A 16,493-nucleotide genomic window follows, 5' to 3' on the forward strand; every position below is an offset into this window, starting at 1 on the left:
GTCACCGTTTGATTGAAGGCTTAACAACCTTGGTGTCAAATTATGACTCAAGTTGTGTTCAATTATGTGGAGGGCAAACCACCGTTCTTTAATAGGACATGCTATGATTATTGGAAAAGAAAGATGAAGATGTATCTTGGTTCAATCAATGATCAAGTGTGGGATGTGACCGAGAGTGACTATGCTATCATTGATCCCGACAATCTCACCAACCAAGACAAGGTCAACAAGCAATGTAATACAATGACTCTCAACACCATCTACAATGCTATTGATTTCAAGGTGTTTGAGCAAATCATACTTGCCTGACAGAGAGACCTGATACGGGCAATGGGGCAGCGCCTCCTGTACCTTCATCGAATGTGTCGATGACAGGATTGAACAATCAGATGGGAATGCTTTTGTTGTCTGTCATTATATATGTTTTGGGTTTGTTGGTAAGATAGGATCCTGCTGCTGAGTCAGTCATCAGGTTCAAAAGGAGAAATAACCAGTCCTGATATGGTGCATATGTTACTAGGAAGAGATCACAATAAGACTCAGTCAGTTAGGGATCCGATGCTATGTAGAATATGAGTGTTACCCTGAGTTTGCTGTAGGATCTTGGTAAATACTCCTAAATATTCAGTTATTTGCAGAGGAAAACTGAGGAGCTGGGGAAACTTTTGTTCATGTATCATGTCGCTATATTCCATGATCTGATGATCGCACACAGAGAGTGATCTTCTGGAGTGCTCGTCATCGTCCGATTGCTGTGGCTGGAGGCCGCCATGCCGGCATTTTTAGAAAAAAGGAATTTTTATTCCGGTCTCTGCAAGAGTTTTGCACACAACCAATTATTATTACAAATCCAAGCCTCTTGCTGTTTTTTAAGCTCTCAAAAAGCAAAACCAAAAAAGGAAATATTGATAAACTCTAAGCGCTAAGCCTTTTCAGCGACGACCATCCATGCTCGGCAAGCCGGCATTCTATGATCACAGAAGGAAGAACGAAGAAGGCCTTTGTTGCCAATGTGTGGAATACCGTGGATGCCATCATGCATACGAGATGAGGCATCATCAGCTAGCAGATGGCAATGACAACACTTGGACCGGTTTCTTCACTGAGAACTGCGCTGCACTTGTGAATGAGCTGGAAGGTCCCCCTGCGTTTCTTTTTCTTTTCTTTTTTCTGGGTGAAGATTGAAATATGCATTAGGTGGCCGGCAAATGGAAATGCTAATGCAACCGGACACTCGCTAATCAGGACAACTTTGTTTGTAGTCATAGATATCTTGTGGAAGTTGTTCAGAGGTATACGTAAATGATGACGTTTCGTGTACTGAATTTGTTCCTTTTCGAGCAAGGAGGAACTGAAGGTATTATGCTATATACTACATTCACAGATATACGTAATGACGTTTCATCATGTAGTCACAAGTAACGCATGTCCTTTCGCTTTGGCTAACTGTGACAAAAAAAAACTTGTGCTTTAGGAGGATATACCCAGATGGTTTGTCACTGCCTTTTCAGTGATTTAATTATCACAATCTCTTTATACAAAGAATGCCGACAAATTTTCTTTCTTTCCTTTTTTCTGAATCACAGCACAGAAACAGACACTCAACATATATGGACTCACCCATAGAAACACGATAACTTTAAACCCATCTATTTGGCTGAACAGATTCGTTTCGCTGAAATTTGGTTGATGCTGATGCTGATTTCTTTTGAGAGAAAAACATTGTTCCTTAGAGATACATCTTGTGATGGTAAAATGGCTGCTTGTTTTTCTCCACTCGTGGACCCATCAAATCTATTTTCCTGTGCTCCAAAAAAAAACACCTAATCCTATGCTTCCTTTGAGTTCTACTTTCCTCTATTTCACCAACTAGGACGATACGCCGCGCGTGCAGATGACTTACGCGCTGATGCCTGTGGCGTACTGGCGGTGCTTCCTCTTACATGTGCATGCTGTCGATGCCAGGCTATGTGTACATAATATACTTAATTAACTCTCATCTCATCTTACATGATCATGAGGCGTTGTAACTTAAATATTAAAAAAGTTGCCAATTATGCATTATGTTAAGGATAAAACGTGAACATATCTTAAGATGGCAGCTGCTACAACGTGACGTGACTGCTAGTATGGTTTTGTTTGTCCAATCCTTGGATCAGCAATATGCGAACAAACAGGATCAATGGCAGGCCATGAGGCCATCATATCTGTTACTGATTGCAGACCAAATACCATCGTGATTAGTAAATGTGAGCCACAACGCTTTTATCTTTGCATCAATAACATATCTGTTAATCTGAATCGAGTGAAGAGGTAATTTCAAATGGTAGATCAAGGATGCAATGCCTTAGAAATGGGAAAAGAAACAAATGAAGTCATGCATAAATAACATGAGGGGTAGTGAATTTGGATGGTTCTGTGACCCTGATGCTCTGGTCCCTTTTGCTAGCACTTTCCATGCGGCTGGACCATACCATGTAGTTAGAGCGACTCGTTCAAAACAGCTGTCAAGGGCGCGATGCGTGAAGATGTCAACACAATAGGAAGAAAATGAATAGTTACATTTTTCTTATGACATGGAAAGCACCAACATGAGGAAGTTCAGGATTTGCATACCATTTGCATGTTGTCGATCCCCGAAGTGCCAATTTTCTTAAGCCTGTAAGTGGTACACAAATCCATACAAAATTAGACTATCACAGATAATTGACAACAATTATGTTTAAAAGGGGATGAAGTAATTACCATCAAACATGTGGTCGTCACGCCTCAGGGCATTTGTCAACAGAAAGAAGGAACTCCCCTGCAGATTTGATGGACCTCATGAGCTATTGCCCGTTGACGACATCGAGTACTCCACCATGGACCTCATGAGCTATTGCCCCCGAGGGGTACAACTTCATGGATGCACAATGTCCTCCGCAAGGAATAGGGACTGGAGCGATTTAGTAACTAAAATAAGTAAATAACTATTACGTAACAGCTATTGTTTGTTGAGCATCCTGTAACGAAGGTAAACCATCAAGATATGGTATGGTGGTTAAGTCAAAATTGAATTGGTCTTAGAAGAGCATATTGTGCTAAAGTATGAAACCGATTAAGTCAAGAAAAATAATGTCAGATAGATCCCCATAGCATCAGAGGTCTGAAAATATTCACATATTTGAATGCACATAGGCAGAGATTGGTTGGCAGAATACCATATACACATACTGTAGCAAAGATAAATTATGGTAAGCACGCAACATACCACACCTACTACTTCTAGATTCCTGCTACTAAACATCTCTCTTCCTGTCTATATTCCCGATGCAAGCAATTTTCTGCAAGGCAAAACCACTACTTACATTTTGCACGAACGTAACAGAAGATTCGGTAGCATAATATATCATCTAAAATTAGAGAAATCTTAACACATGAAAGCCATGGGAAAAAATATATTAAAGGCATAAGCTTTACACCAGGTAAGGCTATCTCCAACAACAATACCCAAAATACAAGACCCATTCGTTCTTTGGGTAGTGCTACAGGCAAAAGATTCAATACATATTCGGCATCTTCTCCAACAACAAGACCCAAAAGAGAATCCTTTCTGCAAATGGGTTTCCAGGAGAGAGGATGCCCATATTTGGGTGGTGCCTCTCAAACAACCCAAAATAGGTCTTCCGTATAAGTACTCTGTTGGAGGCTAATTTTAGGCCTCTTACTATTTATTTTGGATTTCACTACGTGAAAAAGGGTTTATAGCAACGGCACAAATTTTTTGTAGGGGCGGCTGGTGATGGAGCCGCCCCTACAGAGGCGTGCTCGGGAAGCCAGAAACCAGCCGCCCCTACAAATGGAACAGCAGGGGCGGTTGGTGATACGAGCCGCCCCTACAAATGTGTCTTTTTTATAGGGGCGGCTCACTCACCAGCCGCCTCCGGTGTTTCTATTTGTAGGGACGGCTGGTGATTGAGTCGCCCCTACAAATGCCCCACGTACAGTGAATAAGTCATCCACCCAAAAATATCTGCAGTCCTCCTCCTTTCTCTCTCTCCGTCTCGACTCTTCCATTCCCCTCCCTCTCTCTCTCTCCCTCGCTCAGATGGCCATGGCTCCTCGCCCGCCCGCGTGGCGCGGCAGCGCCCCCCCCCCCCCCCCCCCCCCCCCCCCCCCCCCCCGCCCGGCCGACGAGCTCTAGACCCGCGGGATCTCGGTCAGCGCCACGGCTCCCTCGAGCACTGCCCTGCGTCGCGGGATCTCGGTCAGCGCCCGCCCCCAACCCTTACCCTAATGGCGTCACACCCCGGCACTGCGGGATCTCAGTCCTGGCCGGCACCCAATCATTGATCTACGGCGAAGCGACGTCGATCCGTGATCGGGCAGCATCAATCCGAGGACGGGCGGCCTTGATCCATGGTTTGGCGTTGTCGATCCGTGGTCGGGTACCCTGGATCGACGACCAAGCGACCTCGACGGCGGCGCGGAGAGCCCCTCCTGCTCCTTCCTAAGGCAGCGGCCGCCATGGAGGGCCACCAGCACTCAAGCCCCTAGGTGAACCCACATCCCGTCGTGTCTTCCCCTTCTGGGCGCCAGTCCCGACTCGGTGACTACCAACCTCGGCACCCTGCGGCGGCGGCGGCGCAACCTAGCAGCTGGCGCGAGCAAGCGACTGAATGGGGGCAAAACAAAGGTATGAGATCCAACTAGTAGATCGGGTAGTCTCCTCATCTGCCCTACGGCTGGTAGCCAGCAAGCAATTGGTAGATTGATTTCGAGGTCCATAGCCATGCGTTCTTTGCTAGTGATTACTAGATTGATTTGTGATGCGCGAAGCGTGCCTAGGATGCAGAGTACCTGTTCTGCAAGCATCTGCCTTGTGTGAATCATGTAGATTTGCATAGGAAAAGTTCACTAATTTTTTTTGCCAATTACTCTTCAATGAACTAGTTTAGATTGCGGTAATAGTATGGCTTACCTAGTGTTGTTTAGATTGCTTGGGCTGTGACGTCACACATACATAAATGAATGATGACTCCTTATGATGAGAAACAAGTTTTACTAGTTGTATGACGTGCCATCTAACTATAAAAATATGTGAACACGTATTGCTGATGTTGAACATATAAAGATATGCTTGCGACACAGCTGTGATGGGATCATGCAAGGCAGCTGCATGAAAGAGATGGTTTGTGACTACCAACTTTTAATTTTAGATGCAAGATAATAAAAACAATCATGTACTGATTCCATCCTTCTGTCAATTGGAATTACACGATCGATCATATATCTCTTATTCTAGGATGTAGTAGTAGAGTAGAGCTAGCCGCCAGCTAAGGACCTAGGGTACTGTGTTTAATTGATATAGCTTGTTATTGTATACAACTTTAATTTGAATATTGTGTTGGATGCTAAAGATAATTGGAGTAGATTGTGCATGCCAAATGTGGCGATGGGGTGGGTTGCAGGCTATTTTGTTTTGTTTTGTTTTGCAAAGTCGTATGGCTAAAGGAGCGGATGTTGAGGAGCTCTCCACCTATCTCCCGGAGCTGTGGAGATTAAAGTTGAGGCGGCCTTGTGGAGGGGCCATTGCCTCCCTTGCAGATTCCTACCCTCGCATCCATGGCACTGATTGATGAGATGAACCTGCCAGTGCTACATCTCAACTTCCACCACAGAGGCGGTGCAAATGTTTCCTGATGAGATGAACCTACCTCGAGAGGTTGTTCCTGTTTGTTTCGTTATTAGTAGGTCAACTGGCTAGTGCTTTGTGTTGGAACGTGTCACTTGTCTTTAGGATTGATAATTTTTAATTTTGAATTCATATGAGATTACCAGAAAATATGGCAAAACGCTGACAGGGTAGACAAAAGCTTGATTTCGAGCTAGAAGTGGTAATCATTTCTTTCCAGAAGCTAGCACATGCATTTCAGTATTATCTCATATGAATACAACTAAAGCCTTCATTTCTTGAACTAGCTTTTAAAACTTGTATTCTTCAAATTTTTGCTTAAAATTTCTATTAGTGTTTCCATAGTTGTAAATGGTACCAGGATGATGATGATATAAGATTATTACAATTATTAAGGTGCATCGGTTTCTTGATTGTGGGAGGATGGTAGTCATTTCTGATCCATTCTGTGGAAGATGTTGATAACATTATTTGATATGTTGGTTGTTTGCTGGCTGAGGAGCATAATTAGAGATTTATTATTTTTTTATTTGTGAATAAGGATACAAGATGTGCAACATGCTTTTTTCCCAGAGTGTAAATGCTCAGATATGCGTGATTCCAACAAACTTATGACTGATTAGATTTGTTTCCTGAGATTTTTTTTCCAGATTGGTAAGTATAAAGTATTTTTATTTGGATTCACAGATTAATTGGCTACCTTCTATCCGAATGACTTGCTGTATCACTGAATCCACTCCACATGCATCGCTGACAAAGTGGAAGATTATCAATAGCCTGCATGGTCAGGTCAGTATCCAGTGTTGGAGTGCTCCTTTTTCTGCTATAACTTATGCACAGGTGATTGTATTTCTTGCAAAAATAGAACATGAATGCTACTTGTTTTACAGAGCTTATCATGCTAGTCTCTTTTCCGTTTTGATTCAGCTAATGCTTCAGATTAACTATGCCATCACTATTTTTTTCTTATATATTGGAAATACTCATGGGTGCAAAGATAATTCTTTATTCTTTGTGAAACATAATATACTAGTTATAGGAACTAGAAAGCAATGGATCGGATATCACACTGAGCTGATCATGGAAGCATGTTTGTTCGCATTGGCACCTGCCATGCTGTGCTATGTTTGTTCGTATTGGCACCTACCATACTTTCACAACTCACAGCATCCTGCTTGCCCATTTTCAACGAAATTCTGATACCTTTTTTTGTGGTGTAGATGCCGAAAGCAAGTGTGGGATTATTGCTCAGGAATGGGAGGAAACCTGTTGACTTGTAGAGGAAGAGAGATGGTGGGCTACACAGGGTACAATGCATGTGGCAATGGTTTACATGCATTTCCATCTGTCATTTGTTTGTTTTTTTAAGCCAAACCATCTGTCATTTGTTCCTTCCGATACTTGGTATCTGTGCAGCTTGCGTTTAGAAGTGTTCACAAGGTGAATATTTCAGAAGTTTTTTTTTTCCGGAACATAAATTTGGGTTTCCTGATTGTGCCTTTATCTATGATAAAGGCATTGAGCATACTAGTTAGCATTTTTTAGTTGACTTGATATTTTTTTTATATTTGATTTGATATGTATTACTACAATTCGCATTTGGAAGACATGTCATGGAATATTTGTTATAATCTGGTATAAATAAATGTGTATTGTCATTGAGTTTCAGTACAATCGCAGAAGAAGATAAGTCATGCTGAAAAATATAAGTTCTGGTCGAATTTAAATTGTAAATTTAATTTTTTTGACGGAAAAATGATTTGTAGGGGCGGTTGTTACTGTAGCTGCCCCTACAAATCAATTTGTAGGGGCGGCTGGTGTTCCCAGACCGCCCCTATAAATTGATTTGTAGGGGCGGCTACAGTACCAACCGTCCCTACAAATCAATTTGTTGGGGTGGCTGGTAACACCAGACGCCTCTATAGATCGATTTGTAGGGACGGTCTGGGAACTACCCCTATAAATACATAATTTGTAGCCACCCTTTCATAGGAGCGGCTGGCAAAACCATCCCTATAAACGGTTATCAGCCACCCCAAAAGACGTTTTTCTACGTAGTGTTTGAGTGCCCATATGCCTCATTGGAGACAGTCTAATCAGGCATCAACCTCGGTGTAGCAAGCCGGAGGCGCGAGTGCATGTCACATCTGTACTGAATGACGGGTGAAGCAGTGAGCTCGACGTAGCGTAGCACCCACAAGCAGCGGCTTGCACGGGCTGCCTACAACTACAACTTTGGCTACGAAGGTCTGGCAGTCAGATTGGATGCACGCCGAACATATGTACATACTTAAGGCATTGTGTGTCAAAGACATTTGCACGTTTTGAACTGCGATGAATATTTAGGCCCCATTCGGATGGTAGGGTTCTGGAGGAATTCGGATAATTCTATTCCGGATAAAAAAAGAAGCGGATTAAGCCGGGTTTAAGGGCACACGAACAGGGCCTTAGAGCCTAAATATCCATATTATGATATTATCTCATTTATGTAGACCCTATGTCATAGAGGTAATTGTGATAGAACCGTCTGAAATAACATATTTTTGGAGGCGCTTGTCTTCCACTAGACACTAAGCACGTCGAAAGTGGCTAAACCGAATAGTTCCGTCGAGCCCACCCTAAGGGAGAACTCGAAACAATCCACGTTTTACCGCCAGAATCCAATAATAAGTACGAGCTTACATCACTTAATCCATTTCTTACAACATAGAGTCTTGAAAATTATTTATTACAATACCAGAGTTCAGAGTACAATAATGAAACAGCGGAATGTAATAATCCTCTAGCGGAAACGATACACGGATCCATCTGTGCCCACCAGAAGAATCCTCCACACAAGAGCTAACTCCTCAAGCTACACCTGCAACAGGGTAAAATAAACCCTGAGTACACAATGTACTCGCAAGACTTACCCGATTAGTGGGAATATCTTTTCGACTCTTAAGGATATGATAGGCAGTATGGTTTGTTGTTTTATTTTGTTTACGAAAAGCATTACTAATAGTACGTCCTTAAGGTCAAGTTTTATTAGCAGTCATGATTACTTCATTAGCTAACCATTCTAGGTAAGCACCTGTTCTACTTTCAAGCAAGGAGTGAGCAATCAGAACCGTTTTGCCATCTTTCATCTTCAAATTCTTACTACGGTGCTAGACCATAGCCAAGTCGTACTGTCACACAGAAACGACGATTCATGAACCAATGTATCCCAACTGGGTACTTCCGAAACACACGCACCGCTTGTACCCCAGGCACAAACGAGACCAACCCACTCCACTCCTATCGAGGGGTCCAGGTCCCCATCCAAACTTAGACTTCAAGCCCCCACTTGAAACCCGGTCTCAATATGGTGCTTAGACCTCCACATTTCCCCGCCTCCAATAGTCGGCCCGGAAAGAGCCGGAACCCACGACAAGAGCGCAACGAGCCTTCCCGCTCCCAAAATCAAGTATGTACTCAAGATAATAAGTCTGTGATCTGACTACCATCCACAACAACGGACAGTCCTCAATTGACACGGACAGAAAAAATAGTGTAACCAAGTTAAGCCCCGTTGGCCGTGGGACACAACTTGTTACACCCACCCGGTCTCCATTTTTCCTTTCATCATTTTATCATAAGAATAATTATAATAGTTACCTATTATGAGTAATGGTAGGTTACTCACGCTACCGAGAACCTAAGCATAGCAGCTACTCGAATATATATATATATATATATATATATATATATATATATATATATATATATATATATATATATATATATATATATATATATGTGTGTGTGTGTGGGGGGGGTGTTTCCATAAAATTCATGTTGGGTTCACTAATATACTATGCTAATTATCATCTTCACCAAGCAAAATGTTAGATTCACTAATAAACACTTAGCTTTGCAAATTAAGGGTATATCTTTATTTCTACTAAAGATATTTTGAAACAAAGAACATTTAACTACCCCAATGCTTAGTCTATTCTAAGGCCACAAAAATTATAGTGAGCACATAATAATACAATGAAGCTATCATAAACATTTCAAGACTAAAGCTATCACCAATTTACCACAAAAATTCCTACAATGATTAACTTAATAATATGAAGCACTTTCAAATAATTTAAAAGATCCTAGTATCAACACATATAAACTTGAACTAAATATACCAATAGATAGATCATAATTTTAGGAACCTAACAAAATTTATTTCATAATTTTTAGACACTTACATACTAAATACCAAAGATCAGCTCAGAAACTAAATTAGAAAACCATTCACTAATTCTCTGGAAAAAGAAAACGGATTCTCCGCGTGGCCCACAACATGCGGCCCATGCGACGCAGCGCATGTGCGGGGCCCGCGGTGGGGGAGCCCACGTGCACTGGTGCTTTTGCAGAAGAGACCTCGAACTTCTCCCAAATTACAACTAAGTGCTAACACTATTTCCCCCTCTCTCAGACCTTCTCACTTAACCCCTCGTCCTTTCCCTAATTCACCTGTGCGCACCCCCGGCGGCTCAGTGCACGGCGACGCGGCGGACGACGACACAGCACGGACGCAACGACCACCTAGGACCTACGCCGACCCATCTAACGGGTCGGTCTCCAACTACGACCTAAATACCTGCGCTAAGCGGCAACACGGGGCGGTAGGACTTGCTGGAGCCAGCTGCGGCGGCGTGTGGCCGTCTGCGACGGTGGCACGGCTGGCCCAGCGAATCAGAGCACCTAAGAACCTAACTGGCTAGCGAGGGAGCATCAGTAGACTACCATGGACCTAGCCGAGGTGACGGTTGGGGTTCAGGATACCGGAGGAGGTGTGACCACGTGCGGCCGAGCCGTGCGGCGGCGTACCGTGGTGGCGCGGTCACGTCAGCGGCGACGGGGAGGCGGTAGAGGTTTCACTGGCGTGCGTAAGGTGGAGAGGGAGGCAAGGCGAAGCTAGTGGTGCAGGTGAATTGGCTCGGAAGAGACGGTAGGAGGGCTGCCCTTGTCCATGGTCGGACGCGGCCTTATCGGCACGGCGACGGGAAAAGCGTCAAATTGGAGCTTGGCAGTGCCTTCTTCATGGCTGGGTGGGGTTGGGCAGCGAGAGAATTTGATGGTGAAGCCGCGGACGTGCTAAATTAAATGGAAGTGATCCCTCGATGGTCAATTGGATGGCGCGGCTCGACGACGGCAGTAGAGGGAGAGAGAGACGAGGCGGCGTGGGGGTTATGCCGGCTATTCTCGGAACATCATGGTTTTTGGAGATCACATCAAGTTTTTCGAGATGGTCAGACCAAGCTCTGACACTGGACGCATCTGCGGCGCTGAAGATTTGGTGGCTGCAACAAAGAAAATGAAAATTTCAGACATTGGTTCTGGGAACGTCTGGGAGGAGGACTGTGCTGTCAATATTTCTGAGATCCCAGTGGACAGCCTGGAGTTTGCGCAAATGCTGCCTAGTCTGAAACATGTTACAGATACAAAGGTAACCTTGAAGAGACTCCACGCAGGTTACCCTGCCATGAGCTTCCAGGATGCTGATGTTGTTCACATCATGCAAACACCTGTCCCCAATAAGGACAAGGCATTGGTGATTGCAGTTGATATGAAGAACAAGACTATAAAAGATGTGGCTTATTTTGGCTCTGGAAGGTATCTTGGTTACAATCACACCTACCTTCAAAGTGGGATCTCGAAGTATCTGGACATTTGGTCTTCCTCCAGGTAATTTTTTTCGCGTTCTCTATTTTGGGCCAACATAGTACATACAAACTAAGACTAAAATGTAGGTTTGTTATCTGGCAGGACCATTTATGTTTTATTAATTATGTTATGCTTCTAACATCACAGTATAAGGTGTTATATCGTTCATTTTGATTCTGGTTTTCATTAGTAGTCATTATTTATTCACATTAGTTATGTTATGCAGTAACATCTTGGTATAATGTGTTATAACGTTCATTTTGATTCTGGTTTTCATTATTAGTCATTATTTATTCAAATCTGTGCTCATAGTTTTCTTTAGATCTGACTGGTCTATTGTTTTCCAACAAACTATTTGTCTCGTGATTGTTAATATTTTACCTCCATTGATAAATCTTCTATCCTTTACATTTACATCTGCAAAACTAGCACTTCTCACCCCCCCCCCCCCCCCCCCCCCCCCCCCCGCCCCCCCTCCTGCATCTTCATTCTGTAATTTCTTTTTGGCGACATATAAAGGAATGCTTCATTTCATCATCCAAAGAAGTCTATCTCCACTTCAATTCATTATTCTCTATCATATTGAGTAAAACCCTTCTCCTGGAAGTTTTTCTTCTTAACTGCTTACAGCGACCCTTCTCCCAGAAGTTTTTCTTATAAATTGCTTATAGCGTGCTGTATCTGAATGATGATATAGTTCAGCAGTTTGTTCATGGGTACCAAATATCTATTAGGCTCTGTTTGGATGTAGATATTGGCTTGGAGGAATTGAATTGGATAGCAATACCAATGCAACGCTGAAATAGAATTAGGTCCAATACCAAATATATTGTTTGGTTGCACAGAGAATCTGTAGTTGGAGTCTGAGGCCCGTCATCTCTCCCCTTCCCCACGCGCTCGCCTCTACGGCCCTACCTCCGCGCCGCTCCACTCGCCTGCTATCCACGGCACACGCCCCTGCCCTCCACAACGTACGCTCCCCTTTCCCATCCGCTTGCCCCTTCCCTCCATGGCGCACACTCCCCTTCCCTCTCCGCTTCCTTCTCTGCGTGCTCACCCCTGCCCTTCGCGCGCTTGCCCCTGCCCTTCGCGCCGCTCTGCTTCCCCACGCTCGCCCCTAGCGCGGCATGTGGCGAGGTGAGGACACGGTGGCGGAGGTGCGCCGGGGGATCCACAGGAGTGTGGCGGAGGTGCACCGGGAGATCCACAGGACACAGCTGCGGAGGTGCACTGGGCCGAGCTCCGCCTCCAGCGGCTGTTGGGTAGGAGTCTCCAGTGAGGATCCTACATGATGCGGCGGCAGTCAGGCGGGAGCCTCCTGCGGCGATGGTGAGGCGAGAGCAGCCAGCGGGGTTCGATGGAGCGGGTAAGTGAATTCGGTCCAATATAGAGGGGTCGAGCTCGGTTTTGAAGGGAGGCCGATCCAATTATAGGCGAATACCGTGGAATCGTGCTTCAATTCCATCTCACAATACCGAAGACATCCAAACAACAAAATTGGAAAAAGTCACATCCAATTCCAAATCCCAGGTCTCAATGTCTACATCCAAACGGGGTATTATCCTATCTCATAGCGAGGATTCATCTTTCATGTGTTGCATCTTGCACGCCATGTTGTGTAACTCACCCTTATTGGTCATTGTTAAAATGTTCCAAAATGTGCACAACTATGTGCACGTATACTGCATATTTTTTATTTGCCTTTTAGATTTATATTTTTTCATCAGAACTAATATGATTTCCATTAAACACAGTAAGTAATATATTGGTATAATAGCTGTCAAACCCTGTAATTTTAATTTTTGACCACAGCTAAGGAGCCAAATAATTCTTGTAGTTGGCTTATTTCTCAGTTAACTCCGCCTATGGTGGGGCACCTTTGGTGTCCCAGCATAGCAGGTCCCAAGCCCTGGTAAAGGAGGAGGGTTGTGTTAGGCGCGGCGAGCCAATGCAAAAACTTAGCCACTTTAATGGAGATGAAACCCAAAAGAGCATGAACCGTGACTTTAGGCTCTTGGTGGGTTTCAACTCTAGCCGACCCCAACTTGCTTGGGACTGAAAAGCTATGTTGTTGTTGTTGGCTTATTTCTCAGTTCTACATACCATTTCTCAGTTGTCCAATTGCCATTCTGGATTATTGCCAGAAATGCGAGAATGTGCACCAATGAAGCAATGTTTTCTTTTGGTTCATGGGCATGCTTGCTGCTTTTGCTGTTTAGTTTTCATCCGTTTTCATTGGAAACCTAAATTATTTCCCTAACACAATAAGCAAAAGACAGGCTAGTTTGCCTAGTCTAGAGTTGGTCACCCTGACTAAAGATCCGAAGGAGCCTATGCTGGCTCCTCTATCACAAAAAAATGACAATACAACAAAGTACCATTTTCAAGTTCCTGACAAATACTACTCAGTCAGAAAAATATAGTGTGATGTTAATGCTACTGTCATGAAGCGCAGAACAGTTGTTTGACCACTCTGTTTTTCAATGGAATTACACTTGTGGGTCTTTTACCTATGTAACTTCTATGAGTAGATAGATACTTACAATCTAATCATTGTTTGCCCACCAAGGCATTTCTTAACTAAGATGCACTCTTGTACCGGAAACAGATCTTGGGAGAATGCTGATGCAACAAGTAGGGACCATCTATCAGGCTAAATTTTGGGACCATCCATCATGCTAGAAGTTCCAGGGAAGGGTGTGCGTGCCTCTGCAGCCTAACTCTGAACTTGGAAGCAACAAGACATGGCCGTCAAGCACAAAAGACACTTGTTAGCATGGTGGGTGACTAAATTGGTCTGCAAGCTAAAATAAAGCCCTTCACACCTCACCCGAGATGTCTATGGGGTGTTGCATTATTGGACTTGTATTAACTTAGCTTGCATTGGGACTATATTTATTGGTCGTCGAGTACTATGTCGTATGCTAGCTATGTGAGGACTGTTATTTTGTGGATGAATGGCCATTGTCATATGTTCAGGATTTTCCGAGGGTCCCTGCAGATCCCTCCCAGCTTCTTGTCTCTTTGGATATGTGGAGAAATTGGATATTTTTACCTTTCTAGTGTCTTTGGCTATGTGGACAAAGGGTTGCAATTGCATGGTTTCCTGGACATGTAATTGGTGCCGCAGAATGTATACAAGAGCAGAGTAATGCACAGATGATGCCTCTGAGTGCCAAATACACCAAAGCTGTAGGAACATCATCAGAATCCTTACCATCACCTTGTAGCCTTCTCTGAGTGCAAAACACACCAAATCTGTAGGAGCATCATCAGAATCCTTACCGTCACCTTGTACTTCGCATTCCAGTTCAATTGATAAATAGGCTTTGGCTGGGTGCCCCTTTTCTTACACACGTTATCAACATCATTTCTTTGTCCCATTCCAGTAGCCAAATGCCTTGATAGCGATAACACATATAGCCCTTAAGCTGCAAAATCTGAGTGCCACAGATGTGGCCAATGTTCACACCCCCTGCATTCCCCTTGATCAAACACTCCGTGATTAGCATAAAACACTGCAGTTCTGCTACCCTTGTGTTCTTGAATTTGCACGGGATTGGAAGGCGACAATGGCTGCCATACCTCTTCTCCATTTGAGGAAAACACATACACGGTGCATCTCTTTCTTTTCTATATACCAAATATTAAAGAGCTAAAATTTTATCCCTTTTTTCCACCTTCCCTTAACTACTGCTGAACAATGGAGATTTTTTCATGTCATTTTTTTCTTTAGATGCAAGCGATATGGATGTATGCAAGGAACTAAACATGTTGTGGATGAGAAAACTTAAACTAAACGAAATATATGCATGAATTATTCGAATAAACATGCAATGGAATGCAAAAATTAAAAAGATAATTACTCATCAAATTTAAAGTCCATGAGTAAGACTATCTCACCTTTCTTGATCAAACTCACCATGACTCACAATGGAATTTGTGAGTAATGCAACGTCTTTGTTCGTCACATGGGATGTGATTTGAATACTTGTGACGACGACCTTTTCTCCAATCTACACATGGTGCAGGGTTCCAATGTTGATGGATCATGAATGTTTAGGCACCCTGGGTTCTTCAATGTTTATCTTCTTTTCTTCTTTGTGAAAACTCGCCAGAAGGTCGAAACAATGTCTGTTGGCCTACCTTTTTCACAATTCAACAGAACAGGGGTAATCCCACAAAAGCTAGTGATAACTAGATTAGTAGACATCAAGATCAATATCAAAATCTTTAAGCCAATTGTTTTCCCGGCAATGGCGCCATAAAACTTGTTCGTATTTTTAAACGCACACAGATAAATCCGCAAGCGCACGGATACTGTTGTAGTTTTCACCCGGGAGTATTCCAAGGTATCATATTAATCCATAGGGAAACAATGGTTAAAAACGTTGATAGTTCACCATCATGTATCTATTAACTAGTATACCAACTAAACTAAAATGAGGGTAAGTGTTGATAATAATAAGAGTTATGAATAGTAACACACATAGGAGAATTTCTTGGTAATTCATGTTTCTTTAAGGCAGCGCTCCAATGTCTGCTGTCACTTGATCCCCTTCGCTCTATGCTAGGACCGAATGTCCCCACAGGGCCCCTTATTTCTTCTTTGAAGAAGCTTTTTATCCAGAAAAATGCTTTATACGATGCACAAGTTCTACTTGAGCCAAAAAACCTTTTGACAAGTATCTTCGAACTATGTCCTCAATTAGAGCCCAGAAGAGAGGAAGATAGCAATGAGTTTCTTATTGTTTTTCTTGATCAATTAAATATGGAGGAGGAAGCTCAAGCACAGAAGCCAATGGATACCATTGTCAATTCTCTATTTCGGGGCAGTGTATCTAATACCATATCCAGCACTCAATGCTCTCATAAGTCTACACCTGAAGAAAAATTTCTTGACATGTCACTCCCCATTCGAAGAGTTGAAGTATCCATTGAGGAGTTGTGGGCTTCATATACTAAGAAAGTGGAGCTATCTGAAGACTGGCCATGCCCACATTATAAGGCTAAAAGAAAAGCAGAGCAAAAAATTCTCGTAGTCAAGGCTCCACCTGTCTTGATTGTCACTTTACATGCCTATGAATTTGTCTCTTCTACTGAGACTAAGAAATTGGAAGTGAATGTGCGC

The 16,493-nt window shown here is 43.2% G+C and overlaps 1 protein-coding gene and 2 long non-coding RNA genes across 6 annotated transcripts; 2 read left to right on the plus strand and 1 right to left on the minus strand.

Annotated features, from left to right (window-relative positions):
* Positions 1–2,246: 2,246 nt before the first annotated feature.
* On the minus strand, positions 2,247–3,453 carry LOC136509593 (uncharacterized). Its single transcript, XR_010772383.1, has 3 exons — positions 2,746–3,453; positions 2,617–2,659; positions 2,247–2,504 (listed from the first exon to the last, which is right to left on the minus strand). It is a non-coding gene; the product is annotated as an uncharacterized lncRNA (long non-coding RNA).
* A 707-nt stretch (positions 3,454–4,160) lies between these two features.
* LOC136509117 (uncharacterized) lies at positions 4,161–7,336 on the plus strand. Of its 3 annotated transcripts, XR_010772233.1 has the most exons (4): positions 4,161–4,675; positions 5,480–5,704; positions 6,362–6,463; positions 6,895–7,336. It is a non-coding gene; the product is annotated as an uncharacterized lncRNA (long non-coding RNA). The 3 variants fall into 3 exon arrangements; XR_010772232.1 differs by lacking the exon at positions 6,895–7,336 and having other exon boundaries at positions 5,480–5,729; positions 6,362–6,882; XR_010772231.1 differs by lacking the exon at positions 6,895–7,336 and having other exon boundaries at positions 6,362–6,882.
* Positions 7,337–10,923: 3,587 nt separating this feature from the next.
* On the plus strand, positions 10,924–15,136 carry LOC136509349 (uncharacterized). Of its 2 annotated transcripts, XR_010772319.1 has the most exons (3): positions 10,924–11,383; positions 13,971–14,978; positions 15,099–15,136. XR_010772319.1 is itself a non-coding variant. In XM_066504169.1 (2 exons), the coding sequence occupies exons 1-2, from the start codon at positions 10,944–10,946 to the stop codon at positions 14,017–14,019; spliced, it is 489 nt and encodes a 162-aa protein (XP_066360266.1). In that variant the 5' UTR covers positions 10,924–10,943; the 3' UTR covers positions 14,020–15,032. The 2 variants fall into 2 exon arrangements, 1 of the variants encoding a protein (XP_066360266.1); XM_066504169.1 differs by lacking the exon at positions 15,099–15,136 and having other exon boundaries at positions 13,971–15,032.
* Positions 15,137–16,493: the final 1,357 nt, after the last annotated feature.

This window comes from Miscanthus floridulus, chromosome 15 (genome assembly GCF_019320115.1).
Source record: "Miscanthus floridulus cultivar M001 chromosome 15, ASM1932011v1, whole genome shotgun sequence".
Taxonomy (NCBI): domain Eukaryota; kingdom Viridiplantae; phylum Streptophyta; class Magnoliopsida; order Poales; family Poaceae; genus Miscanthus; species Miscanthus floridulus.